The 25047-nt window shown below is 40.2% G+C and overlaps 1 protein-coding gene across 1 annotated transcript in view; it reads left to right on the forward strand.

Moving 5' to 3' along the window:
• rasgrf2b (Ras protein-specific guanine nucleotide-releasing factor 2b) overlaps window positions 1–25047 on the forward strand; it is a 241943-nt gene that overhangs the window by 10950 nt on the left and 205946 nt on the right. The window contains exon 2 of the mRNA XM_060844008.1: window positions 16777–16883. Coding sequence (XP_060699991.1) covers window positions 16777–16883 — 107 coding nt within the window. The remainder of the gene's footprint in view (window positions 1–16776; window positions 16884–25047) is intronic.

Consider the following 25047-nt stretch of genomic DNA (forward strand, 5'->3'; position numbering starts at 1 on the left):
GATCCTGATTGTGGAGATTAAATGCCTTTCATTCTTTCCCAGCTCCAAACTCCCCCTCTTATCACCTGACTCAGCAGCAGTGTGAAATTAAGCCAATTTGTTCTCTATTTGTTGTCTTGTGTTATTCTGAGATGAGCTTCTGACCCTATATTAGTACCATCGCTAAAACTGTTTATTTCCATCTATGTAACATGGCTCCGATCTCCCGTTGCATCTGTGGTGACAGTTCTTGAATTACTAGCAGTTTGATACATATGGGGGACTTTGAATAGCAGTCTAAAAATTAATGACTTTGGTATGAAGCTGGAGAAACATAAAGGCCAAGTCAACTGTAGGATCAATTAGAATTTCTTTTCTAAAGGGTTTAAAGTGAGCTGTGTCTATCTTTATGACTCTTGGATATCTTCAAGGTGGTTTTTGTTATCAACATTCATTTAAAAAAAATCAATCCTTAGAATAGCACTGTAGAATTTAAAGACCTGTTCATTGGATTATTCCTGTAACATCACCATGAAACTGTGCCACATTTTAGTTTGAGTGAAGAATAGCGCTGAGGATGGACACACCACGACATTGTTCCTCATCTCTAAATGAATGGGTGACCCTTATAGTTAAGATCTCTGGTTCTAGATTCTCCCACAAGAGAAACATCCTTTAGGTATGAATCCAGTCAAATCCCCTCAGGATCTTATGTTTCAATTAAATCACCCCTAGCCTTTCCTCATAGTCAAATCCATTCATTCCAGGTATTAGTCTAGTAGAGCTTCTCTGAACTGCCTCTAATGCATTTACATTAGGTATAGTGACCAGTACTGTTCACCATTGTTCCAGATGTTGTCTCACCAATACCCTGTCTATTCCAGGTTTAAACTCCTTTCTTTTACACTCAATTACCCTAAAAAAAACTATTAGCTTTCCTGATTACTAGTGGTATCTGCAAACTAACCTTCTGTGATACATACATTAGGACACCAGGATCTCTTTGCATTTTAGAGCTCTACAACCTCTAACCACTTAGATCATATGTCATTATTTTACTCTTTCTACCAACATCATAATTTCACATTTTCTCAGTATATTTCACTTGCCAGATCTTTACCAACTCACTTAACCTATCTATATCTCTTTGTAGGTTCCTTATGTCCTGTTTGCAACTGATTTACCTATCAATCATTATGCCACTAGTAAATGTAGCTACCATTCCTGAAGTCCTTTCATTCCAAATTATTTGTATAAACTGCAAAGAGTTGAGGCAACAGCACTGACTTCCTTGGCACAATATCACTTGTGACAGCCTGAAAAGACCCATTTATTTCTATTCCCTGATTATTGTTCAGCCCACTTCTATCCTTGCTCATACGTTACCTCAACACTGTGCTAATCTTTGCTAATCTCCCATGTTAATCTTTGATGTGGCGCATTGTTTTCTGGAAAAATATGTATGATACATCCACTAGCTCCCCTTTACTGACAGCGTAAGTTGCTTCTTCAAAGAACTACCAAAAGTTAGTTAAACCTTCTTTTTGACAAAACCATGGTGGCTGTGCCTAATCCTAACAGAACACTGGATGATAATAATAACTTCTAACGTTTAATGTCTTTAATAATAGCTTCTAACATTTTCCTATGATAGAATCTTAATCTAACTGGCCTGTAGTTTCTTGTTTACTGCCTCCCTCCTTTTTTTTGAGTTACAGTAGCTTTTAACCAATCGAAAGGAACCTGTCCCAAATCTGCATTTTGGAAAATTAAATCTAATAGGACAACTATTTCACTGTACTTTGAAGACTCTAGGATGAAATCCACTAGGATGCATGAGATACATACATGTCCCTACTTGCAATGTGATTTGGCAGAAGCATTCAAGTCCTAGGTGTCCCTGAGCACACCAAAGTGAAGTGTTGAATGGGTGAATTGGTCAAAAACATAACCAGGAGCAGCAAAAGATGCTGAGGCTGTTGGTTTGCTGATGCTGACTTGCAAAGATGAAGGGTTGATGAGGATGGTGACTGTAGAGACTACAGGGACTTTATTTTGAAGAAGCAGTTGGTTGATGGCCTGGATAAACACATAGTGAGCTGTGGTTAACTGTGACTCACTCTGACCTACATCTTAGGAAAAGAGAGGAAATTGGAAGTGGCATATAAAATAGCGAGTTGGGGGTTTTACTCTGATACAAGCACATGGGAATAAGTTTGCCATTCAATGATAAGATTCTGAAATTGTCAGAAGGCTTTTGAGGAGAAAATTGCAAAAATGTTATTTGATGTACTGGTTGGAATGTGCGAGGTCCTGAACAATCTTGACAAGATGGACATAGAAAAATCCTTTCCATCTGTGGGTCAGTGCAGAATTTGAAAAGGTGTAAAAGCAACACTAGGTCATTCATCCCATTGAATCAACTCTGCTGTTCAATGAGATCGTGGTTGATCTGATAAGCCTCAACAGGGCGGCACGGTGGCTCAGTGGTTAACGGTGCTGCCTCAGCACCAGGGTCCCAGGTTTGATTCCAACCTTGGGTGACTGTCTGTGTGGAGTTTGCACATTTTCCCTGTCTGCGTGGGTTCCTTTCCACAGTCTAAAGAATTTGCTATGACAAATTGTCCATCATGTTAGGTACATTTGTCAGAGGGAAATGGGTCTGGGTGGGTTGCTCTTCGGAGGGTCCAGTGTAGACTGGTTGGGCCGAAGGGCCTGTTTCCACACTGTAAGGAATCTAATCTAATCACTTTCATACATTATTCCCACAGCCTTTGATTCCAATATTTTATTAGTAATCAGTCTCTATTATCCTTGAATATTTGTAATAATCCTGCCTAGAGTGTTCTGTGGTAGAATTCCACAGATTTACTACCCTCCGAGAGAAGAAGTTCTTCCTCCTCTCTGTCTTAAATGCGTGATTCCTTATCTGGGATTATGCCTACTGGTTTTGACTCTCCCCAAGAGGAAACAACCTCTCAGTATCTATTCTGTCAAATCACTTAAGAGTCAATAAGGTTGTCTCTCTAGAGGACGCTATCTTAAAATTAGGGGTCGCCCTTTCCTACTGAGATGAGTAATCTTTTCTCTCAATGTTGTGCAACTTTGGAGTTCTCTACTTGAAGAGGTGGGGTCATTTTAATATTTTTCAGACCGAGATGGGTAGATCCTTGTTGTGGAGGGGAAATTGAGGGTCATTACAGGTGGATGGAAATGTGGATTTGAAACACAAACTAGTCAGTCCTGATCTTGTTGAATGAAGGTTCTGGATGGTTTACTTCTGCTCTTATTTCATACATTAAAATGTTTATCAAGAGTCTGATGTTTTAAAATTTCAACATTTTCCCACCTTTCTTACTGTCATATTATATGAAGGAGAGGAAAATTTCAACTGCTATTTCTATTATTCTACAAGAAACCTCAGCATTAATAGATCAGATCAGATCAGATATAGCCTCGAATTTCTGGGAGTAAGAAAGTCCTCCTCTTAACTTGTAGTTAAAATGCACAAATTTGAGCAGTAAATTTCTATATTGTCATGCCACTTATATTATTTGTTTTGATTTATTTGGCAATTTAAAAATGTTTTAGCTTGTAAATCTTTTTTGAATTGTTGGAAGCAGGCAGGGGCTCTAATTAATGTTCGAACAGTTCATGCAGTGCAGTTATTTAAAGACAGGAGTCAGAAAGTCTTAGATTGCTTGGATGCTGCTGTGAGAATGCCCAGAACTGAATGTCCTGCTGACATTCACATGTGGATAATGAATACTTTGGAAAGACAGTGCAGAGCAACCAGTGTTGAAGGGATTATAATGCACCAGGTTTAATGCCTTTGGAAGAAAAATTCAAAATAAAGTTTACAAATTAATAATTTTCTTAGTTTAAGTTATTTATGTGAGGAAAGTTTGAAAATATACTCACTAAAATTACAGGACATTGCACATAATGTCTTGCATAACAGTTTAAATTAATTTAGTAAGCATGACCTGGTGTATCTAATCAGTTCTTAGAAGCACATAATAATGGAACTTGAATCTCCTTAGTAGTTGACTCAGATTAAGGATTCAATCTAATTCTATTTCTGCAAAATAGAGTTCATTTTAGTGTTTTAAAATTTTATCAAACTATAAAGCATGCATAAGATGTATTTGGAAATAAATGATGAGATATTACTTAAAAATAACAAAGTAGGTTTCTCAGCACCAAAGAATCTGACATTAGGTTAAAACTGCAATTGCTTAAATTGAAACCTATTTCTTTTTAATTTTGTGGATCCTGAAACTCAATTTACAGTATTATTTATTGTGTAGAACTGAGTTTGGATTTCATGAGGGAATGGCAAAACCAGTGATATCTTACATTAGATAATGGAAAGTGTACACCAATGTTCTTTGGTGTAACTGAGTGACAGAAAAATCGTTTCTCTAAATTCCAAAACCAAGGTGTCTTCTTGCACAATCTACAGTGGAATCATTTAAAATTTGCATTTTTCAATTCACTTGCTGGGGTTGAGCCAAATAAGGGGCCATTTTGATATCTCAGGTACGACATTGAAGAACATCAGGGAAAACAAAATCCAGCAGTAGATTTTGTGCAGGCTTCTGTCATCAAAGTCTGCATGTTTTTAGTGTCATGAAAGTGGCTGTAATCTTTACTTTTTTTTCTTCTTTCTGCTCCTCTGTCTTTTTGTTATCCTTTTTTGCAGATTAAGAATTTGTAGAGCAAAAGTGGATCAAGCTTGCTGTTTTGTCAGACTCTATACTCTACTCTATGTGAGATATTCCATCCAAATTTGAGAGTGTGGTGCTGGAAAAGCACAGCAGGTCCGGCAGCATCTGAGGAGCAGGTGCGCATGAGCCCGGCATCCAAATTGTCCAGTGTGTTGTTTGATAACTGGTTAACCTGAGAATATTGATACTCAGATTAAATCCGTGGTGAGAAGCAGAAATTCATCTTGAAAAGTACCCTTTAATAGGTGACATTGGACTTTATATGTTACACTGTTAGTTTTATTGGAGACGCTATATCCGACAGGGAATGTAACAACGCCACACAACATTTCTATCACAGTGTGTCCAAAGCTCTTATCTCAAGTCTGGGGACTACTTTCCTTTGATACAATGGAATATTGTGATTACAATTTTGCAGTGTAATAAGTCCATATATTTCACAACATGTTTGTATTTTTTAATGAATTATAGTGAGTCTTCAATCATTAGTGGGTACCCATTGCCCTTCATCCTGCCATACAGACTGTTCTCTGGCACCATTAAGCTATGTTTATTTCTAAACTGGCACAAACACAGGATCACAATATTAACAGCGTTGATGTGAAAACATTGAATTTCTGTGCAGTAAAAAAAAATGCAAGACAATACAATCCGACAAGATGACCACACTCTCATGAGCAAACCGTAAGTTCTCAGCTAGCAGAGGGTAATAACTTAAGATGGTACAGAATCTTATGTGTCCTTTCTTATAATTGCATCTAAATGGTACAACACGTCTGGCTTCACTTTGTCATGCACCCCCCTCAACTTTGCTCACTATCCCTATCAGCCATGATCAGTTAATTTGCAAAATCTAGCGTAAGATCTTGAAATCATAGAAACTGGTGTGGATTATTCACACAACGTAAGATAACTATTGGATGAACCTTCATGGAAATTATTACAAAGAAAGAACAATTAATTAGATTTAAAAAGTCTTTTTTTCAAATGAAAAGTGGTTGAGGATTGTTCTTTCAATATCTTGCAACACTTTCTTAAATTATGACTTTTCTAATGCTGTAAAATATGAAGAAAAATGTTATATATCTCAACAGATTGCTTGCAAATTGAAACAAATCAATAATGGTGAGGAATTTACAATTCATTCTGTTTCAAAGCCCTCTGTTTAATGTTCTAGAATGTTATTCTAAATCAGGACAAACCAGCAACAGGGATAAATGGTATTGTTCTTCATTCAGAGTCGAGCTAGACTTCCAGATTGTGTGCAATGGTAAAGCTACAGAATCAATATGCTGTGTGCTATATGGGTTCCAGCCTTTTGAGCAGAATATTTCTGGGATCATTGCAGCACAGCATACCTCAGATGTTCATCTACATGTTCATTAAACTCTATGCCTACATCTTTCCCCAAGTATTTTCTTAGTTTCATCAACTAAAATAATTTTTGAATATATTATTGGCTGAAATATTAAACTGGCAATATTTCTCTTTAACTGAATGTATTTCCAACAGCATCATTTGCACTCTGCAAAGTCTCTCGATTGAAGTCCTTTAGAGAGTCTCATTTCTCCCTTATCTGTTCATTCAGAATTCTGTAGGAGGGTAATGATCTCACGGCTGATCTGGAACTGTACTTTTAAGCATCTGAAAGAAATTGTGTAGACCTACAATAAAGAGTGGATGTTTGTTCATCAGATCGTGGTGCTGTCCAGATATAATAAGGAGATATTGTTGGCTATGTGTAAAAGTCCCAAGGCAGGGCATGTAGGAATACAGAAAACGCAAGGATTGATAAACAAGAATTTTTACTGGCCAAGATTTCATAAGAATTCCATGTGGTTCTGTAGGACATGCCGTTGATGTCAGGTAATGGTAAAACCTTAATATACAATCAAACTGGCACCTTTCATATCTATAGTTGGTTCTTCCAAAACTATTAGTTGAGTGTTAGTAAACTGTGTTGGACCATTACTGAAAATAAGTGGGACATCAGTTTATACCTAAAATTATGGGTACCAACTCCATTTCTAGAAGCCTTTCCTTTGAAGAAAATTGCAGCTTAAATAGTGGTGGAAAAAATTGAATCAATTTTCTTACTCATTAGAAACTATGTATGGAAAGGCAGTTGGTCAAACCAAGATTCCAATCTTATGTCTAAAATTTTTTAATACGTCATTTGTGGGATGTGAGCATCACTGGTTGGATAATATCAAAAACTCAGAGAGTTTTAAAAAGCCATCATCCAACTCTCCAAGACCATGATTAAAGCATGGTCATAAATGTTCTCAGGACTGGGACAAAGGTTTGACTTTTCTGTTATTTGCTACCAGAGATACCAAATGAATCTGTTGGATTTAGTCCAACTGAATTAATCTACGGTTGAGAGTTAAATGGTCCATTAGAATTAATCAGAGAAAAGTTTTAATATTGAAAGATGAATCCCAATACTGGCTTATATGACTGACTGACTGTGTTCTCAGGAGCCACAACTGCTTCATCAATGACCTTCACACTATTGTAAGGTGAGAAGTAGAGATGTTTGATGATTCGGTATCATCTGTGAAGACTTCGATATTGAAGCAGTCTGTGTCCACGTGCTGCCATTCCTGGTGAAGGGCTTGTGCTCTCAACATCGATTCTCCTGCTCCTTGGCTACTGCCTGACCTGCTGTGCTGTTCCAGTGCCACACGTTTGACTCAGACCTGGTGATATCCAGGCTTGGGCTGAAAAGTTCATGCTGCATCAGACAATGACCAGCTCCAACAAGAGAGAGCCTAACTATTGCCCCTTGATAGTCAATGGCACTACTGTTGCTGAATCCCCAGCTATCAACTTCCTCAGGGTTGCCATGTACTAGAAACTCACCTGGACTTGTCCTATAAATACTGTGGCTTCAAGAGTTGATTTAGAACCTAGGAATCCTTGAGTAAATATTCTCCTGACTTCCCAGAGCCTGCTCACCATGAAAAGTGTGATGGAATATTCTCCACTTGCAGCTTCAACAACACTCAAAACCTAATATTATCGAGCACAAAGCAACCCACTTGATTGGCACTACATCCATAAGCATCCGTTCCACCTCTCCAGGCCCCCACTACCAATGCTCAGTGTCAGCAGTGTGTACTTCTACAAGATGCAATGCAGAAATTCACCAAAGATCCTTAGTTAACTTGCAAACCCACAACCGATACCATCTAGAAGGACAAGGGCAATAGATGCAACCATCACCTGCAAGTATCCTTCTAAGCCACTCACCATCAAGGCTTGGAAACATATCACTGTTCTTTCAGTGTTGATGGATCAAAATCCTGGAATTCTATCCCTAACAGTACTATGGATATGCCTACATCAAACAAGATGGCAGCAGTTCAAGAAAGCAGCTCACCACCAACTTCACAATAAGTGTTGGTGTCAGTGAAACCTACACCCCGTGCATGAATCGCTTAAATAAAAGAGTATGTAAAATAGCAGAAGAACATTTAAAAACTTCACAGAGAAAGATTAAAGTGTTTGTCATATGCTGGAACCAGAACATTTTGCCATTACTTTATTTGCCATTTCAAGATGATCTCTGAAAGCATGATTCACTGGTACTGAAATACTGAGGAATCATACATGAATCAGAAAATGATATGTAGCTACAGCAAGTGATTAGGAAGGCCAATGGAATGTTGTCTGTTGTAAATGGTCACTAGTCTTTGGAATGCTCTTCCCAGAGAGTGGTATAAGAGGGTCATTGAATCCTTTTAAGGTAGATTCTTGACTAATTATGTCAAAGGGTATCAATGATAGGTAGGAAGCTGTGTTGAGGCTGTAATCGCTTATTAAATAACGCAACAGGCTCAAAGTGGCTGAATGGCCTACTCCTCCTAACAATCCATTCATGAAAGTGTGGGAGAAAAGGCTTTTTCCCATGAGATCTGCCATCATAGTGACAATAGTTTTGGTCAGAGAATTGGTGTGGTTAACCTGTTACTTCACAAAGAACAGAAGTAAGCCTGTGTTAGGGGAATGGAGGGTATACCCAGTAGCATGTCATCAAAAGCTATGGACAAAAAGAAACCAGTACACAAAGGGATCTGAAGATAATATAGAACATATTACATGCAATATTCTGCCCCAAGGGACCTTGTTAAGCCCAGTAAGGACAGGGGTAATAGGAATGCAGCCTGTAGTGCAAACACAATTCTCAGAAATTTTAGCTTATAGTGGGTGGAAAGATTGGCAAGGAGGATGTTGGTGAAATTCACCCTCCACAATAAAGAGATGGATTACAGTTTTGGCAGCAGAGGAGTTGGAGGTGGGCAGTGTTGAGGATCTGAAAATAAAGTCTTTGTGACTGATTAGATTTAGGAAAAAGGGGGAAGTAGAGTTTGGGATTATAAAACTGTTACAAGCTTGACTTTGTTGATTTAAAGAGCTAGGAGCAAGAACTACACTAGAGACGCACTAACAGTTTGAGAAGAGAAAACGGCCAAGACTTTAAGAAGTTCATTCTGTATCCCTTACTCGAATGTTCATGTGTTTGTATTCTTACTACTTCCTGAACGTTTCTTTGTGGCTTTTACCATGAAGATAGATAAAGTATTCAAAATGCCACTTTCTGCACCTCTGCACTTCATTTGAAATGTCACATGGCTTGATTGGTAGTATTGTGGCTGGAAGTTGTTTTTTATTTGCTACTACTGTTCCAGCTTTAGACAAGTTGAGTTACTGGGCAAACCTATGCAGTAGCAAATGCTGTACATTGTGGCTTTGTGAAATTAAATATGATCGTGGATAAAACAGGCACTATTATTTACATGGTGATATACTGAAGTATGGATGCATAAAGAAATCTGAGGGGTCTTACTGAGCAGTCAATGAAAGTAGACAGCCAGAAGTAGAAAGTAGTTAGGAAGGCAAATGGTATATTTGCTCTCATTGCAAGAGGAATTTGTGTCTTGAAGTAGGGATACCTTACTGCGGTTATACTGGGCCTTGGTGAGACCACATCTGGAGTTTAGTTTCCCTAATGAAGAGAGGATATACCTGCAATAGAAGGAGTGCAATGAAGGTTCATCAAGCTGGTATGGGGGATGACAGGACTGTTCTATGGGGAGAGATTGGTTTGAATGGAGAATGGAGTTTAGAAGAGTGAGAGTGGATCTGACTGAAATATATAACTTTCTAACAGGGCTGGACTAGATGCAGGGAGGATATATTCCCTGGAAATAGAACTACAGATGTTGGAAATCATAGTGGATAAAGAGTAGAGCTGGAGAAAGCACAGCAGGTCAAGCAGCATCAGAGGAGGAGGGAACGTGACTATTCAGGTTGGAGCCTTTCATTAGGACATATTCCCTGACTGGGACGTCTTGAACCAGGAAACACTGTCTCAGGATAAAGGATCGAACATTTAGGACTGAGATGAGGAACAATGTATTCACTCAGAGGATAGTGAATCTGTGGAATTCTCTATCACCAAAGACTGTGAAGCCAAATCACTGAATAAATTCAAGACCATAATAGTTCCATTTTTGCCTTTTTAAAGGCATCAGTGAGCATAGGGAGAAAGCAGACAGGAAGGTGACATTGAGAACAAGGATCAGCTATGATCACATTGAATGGTAGATCAAGCTCAAACGGCTGAATGGCCAACTTCTGATTTCTAAATTATTGTGTTTTGCAAGTATTTTTAGCTGAGAAGCAGAATCGATTAGGATGATATTTACCCTCCATTGAAATCATATTTAAGAATGTAGGACTGGATTTTCCGAGGAGTAGCAATCCTACACGGATTGCCACTCTGTTCCTTATTTTTAGGTAAAGGAAAAGTTTTGCATCTCTGATGGGAGATTCTGATCAGTGCTCCTTCAGAAACACCGAGCTGTACCATACATCTGACAGGCCAGTTGTTGACCGAGAGGAAGAAGGTCTTTGGTTACAGGAGAATACAGATGGATTGGTCAGATGGGCAGATCAGTGGCTGATGAAATTTAACCCTGACTTTGGAGGAAGTAACAAGAAAAGGGGGTGCTTAGTGAATGATAGGACACTAGGAAAGTCAGAGCAACAAAGTGATCCGGGGTTGCTTATTCCCAATCACTGGAGATGGCAGGACAGGCTAATAGTGAAGTTAAGAAAGCACATAGGCCACGTGTAATTGCCAGTTATGACATAGATTAGAAAAACAGGGAGGTTCAGATGGAGTTTTAAAGAATTTTGGTTGGGCCACAGCTGGAGTACTAAGTGCAGTTCTGGGCAGCACACATTAGGAGGGGATGCTGAAGAGATTCACCTGGACATTGCCTGGGATAGAGCTGGGATGAAGAAATGCTGGATAAGCTCAGCTTGTGTCCTTTAGGGCAATGAATGCTGAGAGAGGAACTGACAGAGGAACATTAGTTTGAGGGGATGAATAGGATAGACAGCAAACAGCTGGTCCCTGTAACTGAAAAGTCAATAATCAAGCACACCTTTTTTAAGGTAGAAGATAAGGTTTAGAGAGGATTTGAGGAAAACTTATTTCATTTGAAGGGTGGTGTGTGTCTGGAATGCACTGCCTCTCAACCTTTGCATGCTGTGAAAGAATACTTGGGTAAGCACTTTAAATGTCTTAATATACAAGATTTTGGGGCTAGTGCTGGAAAGTGGGACCTAGTACAGGTTAAGTGTAGTTTTGGTGGTATTGACTTGATGGGCTAAAGGGTCTCTTCTGTAATGTATGATTCTACATTTAGTATATTGTCATCTTTTTGTGGAAAGGTGAGAATGGAGTGTATACCTTCAAGAGCTATGCTCATGACTTTGTGTCATTTCAAGTGAACTGAGAATATAATGGTATTTGATTACATCTTAACTCCGCTTATTTGAAACATGACATGATACTGGAAGCATGCTGATCTGTGCTCCTTTATGCATCATAATAGTTTAATGTTAGCCCCAGACACAACTGTGTCTGTGAGATGCAATGATTGTGTATGATTGTTTGCTGTGCGAAATGTGTGCTAAATTCTTCAATGCCATGATAACCACTTCAAGTTTCTGGTGGTACATGGAGTAACATAAGCATTGCGTCATCCGGTAAACTAGTCAGCTGGGGGCAAGACTCCAATCCCTACTGTGTGTTCGAAGTGCTGTGAGCTAACATTCCCTGTAAGCTGCATGGCCACACACATGGCAATTATTCACAGCATTAACTTCCGGTTATGGAAGTCTCTGCCACACTCTAGCCTCAGAGACCCATGCAGCTAGAAAGAAAATTAGACAATGCTTTTCTGAACTATAGTAGAAAGTGAGGATGGCAAATGCTGGATAGTCAGAGTTGAGGTGTGTGGCGCTGGAAAAGCGCAGCAGGTCTGGCAGCATCCAAGGAGCAGGAGAGACGACATTTCAAGCATAAGCCCTTCATCAGGAATGTGGAGGGGGAAGGTGGCTGAGAGATAAATAGCGGGGTGGAGTTTGGGAGGGGAAGGTAGCTGGGAAGGTGATAGGTGGAGGGTGATTGTGATAGGTTGGTTGGATGGGTGGAGCAGGCAGGTGGGAAGGAAGATGGACAGGTCAAGAGGGTGGTGCCAAGTTGGAGGTGGGATCTGGGATGAGGTGGGGGAGGGGAGATTTTGAAACTAGTGAAGTTGCTGTTGATGTCGTGTGTCCCAGAGTTATTTCCTGAAATGCTCCGTGAGTGGCGTCCTGCCTCCCTGACGTAGAGGAGACCACATCGAGAGCAATGGACGCAGTAGATGAGGTGGGTGGATGTGTAGAAAAATCTCGGCTGGATCTGAAAAGATCTTTTGGGGCCTTGGATGGAGGTGGGGGGTTAATGTGGATGCAGGTTTTGCGGCAAGGGAAGGCGCTGGGTGTGGAGGGTAATTTGATGAGGGGCATGGACCTAACAAGGGAGTCATAGGAGGAATTTGGTCTCTGTTGGGAGATAGAAGTGAGGAAGGAAATATTTCTCTAGTGGTGGGGTCTGACTGTAGGTGGTGGTAATGGCGGCGGATAATGCACTGTATTTGGAGATTAGTGGGCTGGGAGGTGAGGACTGGGAGGTCTATCCTTGTTGCAGTTGGAGGGGTAGGGTTCAAGGGTGGAAGTGTGAGAAGTGGAGGAAATATGGTTTATAATGTCTTCCAGCACATGGGAGGGGAAATTGTGATTGTTGAAATAGGCCATCTGGGAAGTCTGGAATTGCTCCTCCTGGGAGCAGATACAGTGGAGATGGAGGAATTGAGATGTCTGTGTTGAGTCTGTTGCTTGAGACAGAGCTGGAGAGGTCCTGGAAGGGGACGGAGGTATCAAAGGTGATCCAGGTGAACTTAAGATTACGGTAGAAGGTGTTAATGAAGTTCATGAACTACTCAACCTCCTCATGGGAGCACAAGGTGGTGCCAATTATAGTCCTCAGTGTAACAGAAGAAAAGGTGGGGGATGGTGCCAGTGTAACTGCGAATGATGAACTGTTCCACATATCCTACGAAGAGGCAGGTATATGCTGGGGCCCATACAGGTGCCCATGGCTACCCCTTTGGTCTGAAGGAAGTGGGAGGATTTGAAGGAGAAGTTGTTGAGGGTGAGGACCAGTCCTGCCAATCGAATGGTTGGGTCAGCGAGAGAGGAAGAAATGGAGAGCCTTTGCCTCCTAGCGGATGGACAAATATAGGGACTGGATGTCCGTGGTCAAGATGAGTCATTGGTGACTGGGGAAACAATAGTCATGGAGAAGATGGAGGGTGTTGGTGGTGTCCTGAATGTATGTGGGGAGTTCTTGGACCAAAGGGACAGCATAGTTTTGAGACATGAGGTACGTTCAGTGGGGCAGGAGCAGACAGATACAACAGGTCAACTGGAGAAGTCAGCTGGATTTTGGGTAAGAGATAGATTTATAGTGAATGGATAGATTGTAGATGGTAGTTTTTCCAAATCCTTACCCATGGTGATGGATTTGGACATCCATGAGTGCACTTCTGGCAGAGTAGGTATTTTACTAGAGGCCATAATTAGGAAAATCTGTTTCCATTATTACATCTCAATTTACAGTACCCATTCAATTAACCGTTTTGTTTGGGGAAGGCATTGGTCTTGTGGTATTATGGCTAGACTATTAATCCAGAGACCCAGTTAATGTTCTGGGTCCCAGCTTCAAATCAAACTATGGCAGGTGGTAAAGTTTGAATTAAGAGTTTAATGATCATGAATCCCTTGTCGATTGTCAGAAAAACCTACTTGGTTCACTAATGTCCTTTAGGGAAGGAAACTGCTATCCTTGGCCGATGCTGTGGGCCCAGAGTCACACAATATAGTTGACCTTTCACTGTCCTCTGGGATGGGCAATAAATACAGGCCTAGCAAGCGATGGCCATCTTCTGTGAACAAATTTTGACAAATTTTTAATAAGTCATTCTGCATATGTGGCACAGAAGTCTTTCATCACTCAAATAATTACAGTATTTAAATCAATTTGTTTGATTTGGTTCTTCAAACCGAAAAATAAAATGGACATCTGAGGATCAAAGGATTGCAGAAAGGAAAGTGGTATATCAATTGTGAGTGAAACATTTTGATCGTATGCTATTTTTTGAATTTTGCTGTTGTACATCTGATCATCAAATATCACTTCACTTTGGCTGTCAAAGATATTTTAAGGTGGGGTTGTGCATTGTGTGACTTGACAGGATTCTGTGATGGGAAAATGCTTGTTAAAATCTACATTTCACAATAAAATGCTTTATGTATTCCAAACATGCTTATTTATTTTCCATGCTTTTAAATCTGTAGCATAGCATTCCTGCTGTCAAAATGGAAGGTTTGAAACTTTTGAGAATAAAATGGAGAATTCCTGCCTTTTTAGCAGTTTCTCTAGATGAATCTTATGTGACCCTAACAAATGATTCTATTCTCCTAATGGCTTTACTGAATGAATCCCCTTCTTAGCAGCTCTATAAGGTCATTCCTTTACCACATATCCCCAGATAATTCCCATGGCATGCAATTTTATTAACAATCCCCATTACAACACAGGTTTTCTTTCTGGTTTAGCCTCATTGTATGCAGTTCAGGAACTGCTTTCTGCATTTCCCATGGTTTAAGAATGGAACTGCCTGCCTTATCTGCGGTCTCAATAGTCTCCTAAATTTCTTTGTGCATTTTGTTCGCTTAGACTTGCAGTAGCTAACAGGTGAAGTTTAAGACAGTACTAAATGAAAGGAAGAAGCTCATAATGTGCAAGGATGTGGTTTTGGGATTCCAGGTTAGGTACAATTTGACATCCAGAGCAATAGCAGGGATTCCAGGTGAACTGGCCAGTCTCCCACTGACCCTTGAACTCTGCCTTCAAGCTGCTAGCTGGAATAAGCCCACTTTGCTTACAAGAAGCTCAGCTCACTGTAGAAAATATTATTGGACACCTAACCTCTGAAAAGCTGTGAAACATCTGAATTGATTTTTCATAGCACTGATTTACCAAAACCTGAGAGTTATAACCTATCTGCTCACCTGTTCTTTTCAATTTACATTGTTTTTATAAATGGAATGGCATAGCATGTACTCAGTTCGGAGAGGCTTGTTCATAATCACTGCCTTGGATTTCAGCTTAAAATATTTTTCAGTCGATTTATTTCCAAAAGTTAAATCTGAGATTCGGGGACAGGGGAAACCCCCTTTGGCTTATCACAGCGAGTGACAGAGTTAAAAGGGAAAAGAGTGAATTAGGTTATACCTGACTCTCTTAGGCTTATGATAGCAAAAGTAATCATAATTTAAATTCATCTTTGTTCCCACTTTGTCCCTGACCTTGTAAATGTGGATCTCTTGGAGGCAGAGACAGAAGAAAATTATGATCGGGAATAAGCAAATGACAGTTATCGCAAATTAATACTTGATATCCATCTTGGAGGTAAAAGGACTTGACAAAACATTCAAAGTTATGAGAACGTTGAAATAGGAACTGAGACATACAAATTGAAACAACCTGCTTCTTAAAATCTTTGTTATTTTCTCTTATAAAATGAATGAATACTTCCAGTTTAGTTCTAGTCTTGAATTGTTTGTTCTTGATTCTGAAGTCAAACTTGGTCTATTTTTATCAATCAATAATATTGAGAGAGAAGGGGAAAAAGTGGTTTTATGGTGGAGGACATGTAGGCCAATGGGGTCTGCAGGGCATGGTGGGGAGAGAGGCTGGTGTGGAAGTTTGGCTCCATGTTGTCTTGGCCATTTTTCCCAGAGGTAGGATTGGAGTTGGTAGGGTTACCCAAAAGAAGCAGGAAGCTAATGAATGACAATTAAAATCTGGTTGAGGGCTATTGCCAGAGGCCAACTAAGAAATTTCAGTCGAATTGTGGTCCTTCTGAGACACTGGGCCCCTGGTTAGCTGCCTGGTGGTAGAGCAGGAGGACAGAACTCCAGACCATGAGGTCTTCCAGTGCACAATGGTGCCCTGGCTCTTGAAGACATTTTGAAATTTAAGAATTTTTAAATGTTGCTGATTGCATGCTCTCTCATTGGAAAGCCAAATTTCTGCATTTTCAGCAATCCACCAATTTAGAGAGCCTACACAGTGCCCTTAAGTGGACAGTGAGCCCACCGTCTGGCTATGACTTGGCTTTTCTATGGATAATCAATGCTAGAGAACATGCCAGACAGGGTTATAATCTACATTTAAACATAATGTTGAAGCCCCAAACCAAAGTACGTGTTTTCGGTTGCTATCAGCCTTGATCACATTGCAGAGGAAGCAGGCTTGAGGGACCTACTCCAGATCCTGAATTGTTACTGTTATTGAACTATCCAATCAAATGGGGAATGCACATGACGTAGGGAAGCAACTTATTGTGACTTCAGATGCATCTAGCATTTGCTGCCTTCTATGACATGACCCATCTCTATTGTCCCAAATACTGATGGAGCTAGATGTTTTCAGCATTTAATTAGCTGTAGATTTGCTTTTTGTTAATAAGTGGCTTTGAAATTTACATTTGCACAATTTTGGTGAAATCTGACTGCCATCAAATTACTACTTGTTCTAATATTTCAGGACACCATCAAAAATCGGTGTGATTAATGTTACCATGTTCTATTTTTGCAGCATTACTTTACCATAAATTTTGGACATGAGGGACATAAACCATTGGAGCTCCGAATTGAGGAAGAGGCTGACTGTGAGACATGGGTGGATGCTATTCAGCAGGCCAGGTACAGCTGCTTACATTCTGTACAATTCTGTCCATCACCCTGCCCAGAGGATGACACCAACTTACATTTAACAACACGCTATTTAAAAGAAAATGTCTTGAGCACAGTATTTTACAGGCAGGAGACTAGGAATGAATCGATTAAAGAAAAAATTTGAGAAAGCAAAATTGCAGAGGAAATCACAGTGGGCGAAGGTGGCAGGAGATAATGGCTGAACATTGCTCAGAAAATTTGGATTAGTGGAAATCTATAAAGAGCGGAACATGAATGTTGGAAAACATTTTAAAATAAAATCATGGTTCGGATTTGGCAAACGTTGAGGTAGAATGAGTGGTGTAAATTGATAATGGCTTCTTCACAATTGTCTTGATTGATTCAATCTGAAGGGATCAGAACTGAAAGTGGTAAGAAGGTACTGAATTGAATGATCACCCATAATTATACTGAATGGCAGAGCATGCTCGAAGCACTGAATAGCCTACTCCTCCTATTTTCTTTACTTTTATGTGACAGAACTTGGTAGTGAAATGTGCAGAAGTGTTACATAATTTTGAGTGATTCAGAATGAGTATTGTTGTTCTATAGTGATTTTGCTGGCCAAAATAGAAGTATAATATCTCTTTGAAATACGTAGATAAAGGTTTAATTTTTCAAAGGAACAATGAAGCATTTTACGATGCATACCACATTCTTGTGGCAAACTGAAGTGTTTTAAAACCAGTCAATTAACTTTGAAATGCAGTCACTGTAGGCAATTGCAAGGTGCCACATGTTGTAAGTTAATAAATAGTTAGATAATTTAATTTGGTATTATCTGAAGGAGAAATGTTGGCCAGAACAGGAGGCCGCCTCAATCTGCTCCAAGTAGTTTCATCATACCTCTGTTTTTGTACTTATTTATTTTCTTCGGATTAACTTAATATGTTTCGTTAGTTTCACTAACCCCGACATTCATTTTACTGTGTAATTAAAGTGAGATTATAATGCAGTGCAGTAAAATATTTACATAAGCTTCTCACAAATAAAACTTGATCTAAAGAAAAGACAATCTGTCTCCTGCCTTTCTATAAATGTGGAAATCAGTAACAAAATCTCGCTTGAAATATTCGTTCCCTAACACAATTTTAAAAATCCCATTTTTGATCCAGCAAGCAAACTTGAGATACTTTTAATTCCTGGTTCTCTCAAAATTAGATGAGGGTATTTCCCTGCACTTGGGGATCATCGTCGTCAGTGGTCCCTCATTATTAAGATGACTGTCTTTCTCTCTCAGGATGAGTCATAGGTAGCTGTACAGACCGATGTGGTTACCGCAGGCTCTGTTACACTTGGGGCAGATGGTGGTCATGTGAAAGAATTGGTGGGGAGTTGGTGTGGCAGTACACTCCTTTTGCTGTTTTCACCTGGCTTCCGTTTTTTTTCCCAACGACCAGTGTCAAGGAGCTTGATACCTTCCCAGATGCTGCTCCTCCACTTTGGACTCCACTTGGGGATACCCAGCTATTTTCAGTACAGTAGCCAACAATTCAACCTGAGCTGTATTTGAAGTGTCAATACTCCTCTTAAAGTAGGATCCTCCTGGGGGTTAACATGGAAAAGGTCAATTTGAAGTGAAAGGTCTAGCCTGTGGCAGGCAGATCCCAAAGAACCAAATGCACCATGCATACAGCTGAGACTGACAGCATAAACCATTGAATCTAAATTCAATGCAAGCAGAACTCATGACTTCGCAAAATGTAGCAAGGGTAGGTAGAATTTTCCAGCTCTCCATCTTTCTCAACAGCATGTGGCAACAATGCTTTCTTTCCTTCTTCAGCATGCTCAACAACTCCATCTCATACATCACAACATTTTGAGTTTGAGTGCATCTTTGAGAATCCATATTTAGGGTTGTGTAAGTAACGTATGTATTATGAGGCAAAAGTGAGGACTGCATTTGGTGGAACCCACAGTCTAGATTTGAGATGTACTGAAAAAGCACAGCAGGTCAGGCAGCATCTGAGGAGCAGGAAAATCGACTTTTCAGGCAAAAGCCCTGAGCCAACCAGAAGTTCGGCCGAAACTATATAGGTTTTTTAAGTACGTTTGCTGAGGTTATAAGTACAAGCACGGATATACAATTTACTGACTGATTTGTTCGTAGAGGGTAAAACCTTTGCTTAGTTGGAACATGCTATCCACCAGGCCAAACAGATGAGCCAGAGGGTATCTCGGGATCCAGACTGAGATGACTGTCTGGTTCTTTAATCCTTTGTCTCTCAACATTTGTTTTTACAGTAGCCCAGTATTTGCATTGTGCATCTGAGGGTCCAATACATTCCATACACCCACTCAACCAGTCCGTTTCAGCTGGTGTGCCCTGACAGTGACAGATGTCCCAAAATGCCATTGTAGTACAGAACCTCACCAATAGAGCTCCAATGAAAGGGACCTCTCCGATTTCGCAAACATCAGAAAGTTCCATGGCAGAGATCTAGCTGTGGGGCAGTTCACTTTGAAATGCATTACTTTGTGGCTACCAGTATTAACAGCAGTAAATTTACTGCTAACTAAACTAATGAAAATTGCAGCTCGAACGAACCAAGTAGAATCTATATTTACAGCAAATGAAAAGTCACACGGGATCTGAAGCATCCTTGCCAGACAATCTGTACAGGAAAATCAGAACTTTATTACTTTCCATTGAATATTAGTAAATCTTGTCAGCCTGTGCAAATAAACACTTTCAATCTCCAGTAAATGTTAGATTGATTTTAATAAATTCTGGATTAGTGGTGCTGGCAGAGCACAGCAGGTCAGGCAGCATCCAAGGAGCAGCGAAATCGACGTTTCGGGCAAAAGCCCTTCATCAGTTGATTTTAATAAAGTCAAGGATGTAAAAGTTGGCAGTTTATAGCAAAATAAATAAAATTTTGATTGTCATTTATATGAATACTTAGTGGGGGAAAAGAAAAGCTGAAGCATTTGCAACCACCTTCGGTCAGAAGTGTTAAATGCATAATTCGTTCTCAGCTTCCTCCTAAGATCTCAAACACCAAGTTTCCACATGGTAGACTAATTAGTAAAGTTAGGTCATGTGGGATTCAGGGTGAACTTACCAATTAGTACAAAATTGGCTTGGTGGCTGGAGGCAGAGGGTGGTGATGGATTGTTGTTTTTCGGACTGTTGGCCTGTGACCAGCAGTGTTCCATAAGGATCGGTGCAGAGTCAACTTTTGTTTGTAATGTTATATAAATAATTTGGGTAAAAGTTTAGGAGACATGGTTACTAAATTTGCGGTGACACCAAAATTGGTGGTTTAGTTGACAGTCAAGAAGGTGATCTTAGATTACAAAGGGACTTTGATCAATTGGGCCAATGAGTTGAGGAGCAGGGCAGGACTTATACAGTAGGGACCTGGGTAGTATTGTCAAACTGAGTGACTTAGGGGTTCAAGTACATAGTTCTTTGAAAGATGCATCAAGATAGACTGGATAGTTAAGCAGGAATTTAGCATGCTTGCCTTGATTGCTCAGATCATTGACTACAGGAGTTGAGGTGTCATGGTGAGGTTGAACAGGGCATTGGTGAGGCCCCTTTTGGAATACTCTTTACAGTTCTGGTCACCCTGCCTTAGGAAGGATATTATTAAATTGGAGTGTGTTTAGAAAAGATTTACTAGGATGTTTCTGGGACTGGAGAGTTTGAATTCTCAGGAACGACTGAATAGGCTGGGATTATCTTTACTGGAGTATAGGAGGCTGAGGGTTGACATTATAGAGGTTTATAAAACCATGAGGAGCATAGATAAGGTGAATAGCAAAGGTCTTTTCCCTAAGTAGGGGAGTTCAAAACTAGAGGGCATATTTTTAAGGTGAAAGGAGAAAGATTTAAAAAGGACATCAGTGTGGCAACATTTTTACGTATAGAGTGGTTTGTGTGTGGAATGAACTGCCAGAGGAAGTTGTGGATGCAGGTACAGTGACAACATTTAAAAGATATTTGGACAGGTACATCGATTGGAAGGGTCTAAAGGGATTTAGGCCAAATTCAGGCAAATGGGACTAATTTAGTTTCGGAAAGTTAGTTGACATGGATGGAGTTGGACCACAGGGTCTGTATCTGTGCTATCCCACTTTATGACAATATCACAGATATAAGACTTTCGCCAATTTGTTTCACTTTATATGAAGTTGCACATTTAACAGAGGGTTTTTTTAACTAAAATATAATGATGGATTTTGGAATAGTCTTGAACATTTGGATGTTTTCATAAGATCTTCTTGAGATATTTTTAATATTATTTTTAATATTAATATTGGGAAGTGACATTGTATATTCTCTCATCAAACACAATATCCTTTGGTCCCTTTACTACCTTACTTAACATGTATGAACTTAGTAAGCTAACAATGAAAACTTATATGGAAAGAGATGTTCACAGATATGATTGTTAGGTCATCTCATTGATAGCACTTATTATTGCCTATCTCCTTCCCAAAGCTATCAGTCTTAGGAAGCTGAAAAATGTGTTGCTGGAAAAGCGCAGCAGGTCAGGCAGCATCCAAGGAACAGGAAATTCGACGTTTCGGGCATAAGCCCTTCAGGAATGAGAAAGTGTGTCCAGCAGGCTAAGATAAAAGGTAGGGAGGAGGGACTTGGGGGAGGGGCGTTGATAGGTGGAAGGAGGTCAAGGTGAGGGTGATAGGCTGGAGTGGGGTGGGGGCGGAGAGGTCAGGAAGAAGATTGCAGGTTAGGAAGGTGGTGCTGAGTTCGAGGGATTTGACTGAGACAAGGTAGGGGGAGGGGAAATGAGGAAACTGGAGAAATCTGAGTACACTTTCTCCTATCAGTCTTAGGAAACCAATCACAAGCTACGCATGTATTCTTTAGCCTGTCAGAGAGAAGCATGTGCTGTTTGTGTGTTAGCAAGCCAACTGGAGTACAGAAATGTCACTGATCATGCTCAGGTGGTGGTTAACAAGATTAGTAAGAAAAAGCACTTAGTTGCTATGTGCACAGTAAAAACACCAAAGAAACACTTCAGGCAACAGGATAAAACAAGGTCCAATCAGCCAAGAGCCAGTGTCCCAAGTATTGTATTGGATAGATAGACTGTGACTTTTTTTTACTGGAAGTTGAGGGGTGACCTTTTACCGTAACTTTCATTTAAGTTCATGCTTTTATATTTTTATGATTAACTTAATACATTGTGAAATTTGCAAAATAAACTTGTAATACAGAGTAGTCTTGCAGAAAATTAGTAGGATTTTCGACTGTCTTGAGTCTAAAAGTGTGACACTGGAAAAGCGCAGTAGGCCAGGCAGCATCCGAGGAGCAGGAGAGTCGATGATTCGGGCATAAGGTCCCTCAACTCAGTTCGAAATTGTAATCAACTTAAGTCTTACAAATAAAGTTAAATTGCACAGTCTGGGCATCACTAAGATAACAGACATATGGGAGCATTTCCCATATATTTCTGTTCAGGTTGTATACCATTTTGATTTCAAACTGAAATGCCATTCCTTCATTGTTCCCAAGTCAAAATCCTGGAAGAACACTGGGAGTGTACCGGCACCACATGGACTATAAAGGTTCAAGAGGCCAATTCACCAACACCAGTTCATGACCAATTAAGATTGACAATTAGTGCTGGCCTGACACATTATTCATGAATAACGAGGAAAAGATTTGCAGATGACCGTCAAAATTTCTGAATCTTTGTGCTTTCCTTTTTGTCACATCTAAATTATCTTTGAAATGATTTGTCAACACTTTCTCAGATTAAATCAGTCATAGGTTTACATGCTTTCTATGAAGAGTATCTGTGAAGAGAGAAACAAATTCACTTGGGGAGAAAATTTCTCCTCTTTAAAAATAGCTAGATTTGGATTGTGCGAGAAGTGAAAATGTTTCACACCAACTCGAACCTGTTTGAAATTTGCCTCCCTCCGTTTTAAAAATGGAGTGACAGTGTACAGCACATATTCATTCTGAGGAAGAGTAGTCTGCTAGTCAGGTATTTAAAGGAGGCTCTGTATTTTCATTGAACAACCATTTCAATGTTTACTCCATGTTAGCTATGCTTCTGCGGTTTTTGAGAGATGGAATAGCTCAAGGCTCAGTTTGCTACACCTTAGTTTTTAATTCATTCACGGGATGTGGGTGTTCCTGACTAGGCCAGCGTTTACTCCCGAGATTGCCCTGGGGGTAGTTAAGGATCAACCACATTTCTGTGATTTGGAAGTCCAGACTGGTGAGGGCAGATGAATGTTTCCCAACAGTTGACAATGGTTTAATAATCATCATTAAATTCTTATTTCTAGATCCTACCATGGCAGGATTTGAACCCTGGTCCCCAGAACATTACCTGTATCTCTGGTTTAATAGTCTAGTGATAATACCACTAGGCCATTGTCTACCCAAAACTTTGGGGCACGCTCACTACCTGTGCAGTCAATGTACCAGTGACATTACTACTCGATATGTCATGGGTAACTTCCTGTCACAAAGAATTTTTTTATTTACAAATGATTTTAAATCCATTCAATTAAAATCCTGGGATTGCTTCCAATATTTGGCTGCCTTACTGCCTCCCCCAGATCTCTGCCCTGTTCCTTTGCTGTACTGTTCTAAGTCGCATGGTCACCTGAACTTCAAACAGGCCAATAGTGAGATTGGCAACGAATGGCAGGAGAGCTGAATGGAGCAGAGACAAAAGTGGGGCAGCAACTAGAATGTCAAATGTAAGTGTGCTGTGAGCTCTCCTTGCCTATAGGGCTGTCAGTGACACTGTCCTCACCACCAATGGGCAGAGTGGATGCCAATTTCTGGAGCTGGACCCAAGTCAATGATGTTAATGTCACAGGCAACCTGAGACAGTGAGGTGCCAGGAGATATAAAAGGCAGAAGGAAAGGCCATGCTTAAAAGATCGGAGTGTTCACAATAATGCATATGGTCCAGGGCAAACACAAATGTTTTCTCTAGTGCAACAAAATTGCACAGTCCCCAAACCCTAAAAGGATCTCTCTGATCCAACTTTCAACTTTGTACATCTCCCCGTGAGACCATCATCTAGCCCTTGGGAAGGCTACAAAAACAAACTGAGGATAACAAAGAGTAATAAGAAAAGAGAGGATCAAATATGAAGGTAGGCTAGCCAGTAATATTAGAAATGATAGTAAAAGTTTCTTTCAATACATAAGAAACAAATGACAGGCAAAAGTAGATATTGGGCCACTTCAAACTGATGCTGGAAGCCTAGTGATGGGCGATAAGGAAATAGCAGGAGAACTTAATGAGTACGTTGCGTCAGTTTTCACAGTGGAAGACATGAGTAATATCCCAACAATTAAAGGGAGTCAGGGGGCTGAGTTGAGTATGGTTGTCATTAGAAAAGAGAGAGTGCTAGAAAAGCTAAAAAGTCTTAAAATTGATAAATCTTCTGGCCCCGATGGGATACATCCTAGAGTTCTGAGCGAGGTGGCTGAGGAAATAGCGGAGGCATTGGTTGAGATCTTTCAAGAGTCACTGGAGTCAGGGAAAGTCCCGGATGATTGGAAGATCGCTGTTGTTAACCCCCTTGTTCAAGAAAGGATCAAGACAAAAGATGGAAAAGTATAGGCCAATTAGCCTAACCTCGGTTGTTGGTAAAATTCTAGAATCCATCATTAAGGATGAGGTTTCTAAATTCTTAGAAGAGCAGAGTCTGATTAGAACAAGTCAACATGGATTTAGTAAGGGGAGATCATGCCTGACAAACCTGTTGGAATTCTTTGAAGAGGTGACAAGTAGGTTAGACCTGGGAAACCCAATGGATGTGATCTATCTAGACTTCCAAAAGTCCTTTGATAAGGTGCCATACGGGAGGCTGCTGAGCAAGGTGAGGGCCCATGGTGTTAGAGGTGAGCAACTAGGATGGATTGAGGATTGGCTGTCTGACAGAAGGCAGATAATTGGGATAAAAGGTTCTTTTTCGGAATGGCAGCCGGTGACGAGTGGTGTCCCGAAGGGTTCAGGGGTGGGGCCACAGCTGTTCGCATTATATATTAATGATCTGGATGAAGGGACTGGGGGCATTCTAGCGAAGTTTGCAGATGATATGAAGTTAGGTGGACAGGCAGGTAGTACTGAGGAAGTGGGGAGGCTACAGAAGGATCTAGACAGTTTGGGAGAGTGGTCCA

The sequence above is a fragment of the Hemiscyllium ocellatum genome, chromosome 2, assembly GCF_020745735.1.
Source record: "Hemiscyllium ocellatum isolate sHemOce1 chromosome 2, sHemOce1.pat.X.cur, whole genome shotgun sequence".
NCBI lineage: Eukaryota > Metazoa > Chordata > Chondrichthyes > Orectolobiformes > Hemiscylliidae > Hemiscyllium > Hemiscyllium ocellatum.